At 51.8% G+C, this 1,966-nt stretch overlaps 1 protein-coding gene across 1 annotated transcript in view; it reads right to left on the reverse strand.

Annotated features, from left to right (window-relative positions):
* ZBTB47 (zinc finger and BTB domain containing 47) overlaps positions 1 to 1,966 on the reverse strand; it is a 53,487-nt gene that overhangs the window by 4,641 nt on the left and 46,880 nt on the right. The window contains exon 5 of the mRNA XM_015408791.1: positions 1,368 to 1,483. Within this exon, the coding sequence (XP_015264277.1) occupies positions 1,368 to 1,483 (116 nt within the window). The remainder of the gene's footprint in view (positions 1 to 1,367; positions 1,484 to 1,966) is intronic.

The following is a 1,966-nucleotide window of genomic DNA, read 5'->3' on the forward strand; positions in this document are numbered from 1 at the left end:
GTGGGTGTTGCCTTCTGACACACTTCAGGTGATGTCAGGGGTTTGTGGCATATGCAAATGAGTTATACTAATGAGTTATGCTAATGAGCTCCTGCACCTCTTTTTCTACGAAATGACCCCTGAGAAAAGTGTTTCCTAAGATCCAGCTGTTACCCTCCCGCCCTTAATTTCAACCCATTCTTGCGAGTCCTCTCCTCTGCTGCCAACCAGAACAGCTTTCTGCCCTCCTATAAGTGACAGCCCTTCAAATACTTCATCAGAGCAATCCTTCCACCTCCTCTTCTCCAGACTGAACATCCCCAAGTCCCTCAGCCTTTCCTCCTAGGGCTTGGTCTCCAGGCCCCCAATCCTCCTCGTCGCTCTCCTCTGCACCCGCTCCATTCTGTCCCCATCCTTTTTGAGGTAAGGCCTCCGGGACTGCACACAATACTCCAGGTGCAGCCTGACCAATGCAGTGCATTTGGATGTGATGCCTCTGTCGATACACCCCAAGATTGCATTGGCCTTTGTCATTGCCGCCCCCTGGCTGCTCATATTTAACTTTCGGTCCACCCGTACCCCAAGATCTTGTTCACACACACTACTCAGAAATGTATCCCCCCCAATCCAGAGCAACCAGGTAAGTAACAGGGGTTGCCAATCTCCAGGTGGGGCCGGGAGATTCCACGGCATTACAACTGATCTCCCAGCTCCAGGTTGGGGGATTCCTGGAGATTTGGGGTGGAGGCCGGGATGGCCCCTCAGTGGGGTACAACGCCATAGAGTCCATCCTCCAAAGCAGCCATTTTCTCTGGGGGAACCGACTTCTGTAGCTTGGAGAACAGAGAATCGTATTGGGGAACTCATGGGCACCCTGTTGGGGAACTCCGAGCTAGAGACTTGCTAGAACAGGGAATTAATTCAGAGGGCCTAGCAGGATACCGGTGGTCCTTTTTGTAGAAAAAGCCCAGCAGGAACTCATTAGCATAATAGGCCACACCCAACAACAGAAATTCATTAGCCTATTAGGCCACTGACAGCACAGCTCATTAGCACATTAGGACGCACCCCCATGTTACCAGAAGTGTGGTCATCCAGCCACACCCACCTTTTGCTTCTTATTCTGTTAACCTTGTTTGTTGTCAAAACCCAGGGCCTTTTTTTTTAGCAGGAACTCCTTTGCATGTTAGGCCACACACCCCCTAATGTAGCCCATCCGAATGAGTTCCTGCTGTTGGGTGTGGCCTATTATGCTAATGAGTTCCTGCTGGGTGTGGCCAACTCGGGAGCCAGCCGGAACTTCGTTCCTGTGTGTTCCTGCCCAAAAATAGCCCTGCCGGTGGACATTCAGTGGGATGTGAGGAGCCCCACGGCCAGTTTCTTCTCACCTCACACTTAAAGGGCTTCTCTCCCGAGTGCTGCAGAGAATGAACCTTCAAGGACATGCTGCGCTTGAAAGACTTCCCACAGGTCTCGCAGGTGAAGGGCATGTCCTTGGTGTGAGCTGGAAAAACAACAAGGAGAAGAAAAGCGGACATTAGGCAACGTTCAGACCCAGAAAGGGTGCTAAGGGAAACCGTTGACGCAACCGGCTTCCGGCGGCTCTGGCTGGACTGGGACCACTCCGGCTGCTGCTGAGGGCAAGCGCACCTTTGAAAGTGTGCCCCCCACATGTGCATGGAACACTAGAAAGAAGCACATCTGGAGGAGAGTTCTATGTGGGGGCGTTTGTGTCTTTCTCCAGACAGAGAGCAAACCAAGCATGTGATCCCCACCGAAAGTCACAGATGGGGTGCACATGTGTTAAGTGTGGTCTAGTCATGTCCAACTTATGGTGACCCTATGAATTAATGGCCTTCAAAACATCCTGTCGTTCACAGCCTTGTTCCAGTCTTGGAGACTGAGCGCCTTTATGGCTTCCCTGATGGAGTCAATTTGGTGTAGTGGCTAAGTGCGCGGACTCTAATCTGGGGGAACTGGGTTTGAT

Source organism: Gekko japonicus, unplaced genomic scaffold, assembly GCF_001447785.1.
Source record: "Gekko japonicus isolate JY-2015 unplaced genomic scaffold, Gekko_japonicus_V1.1 scaffold3103, whole genome shotgun sequence".
NCBI lineage: Eukaryota > Metazoa > Chordata > Lepidosauria > Squamata > Gekkonidae > Gekko > Gekko japonicus.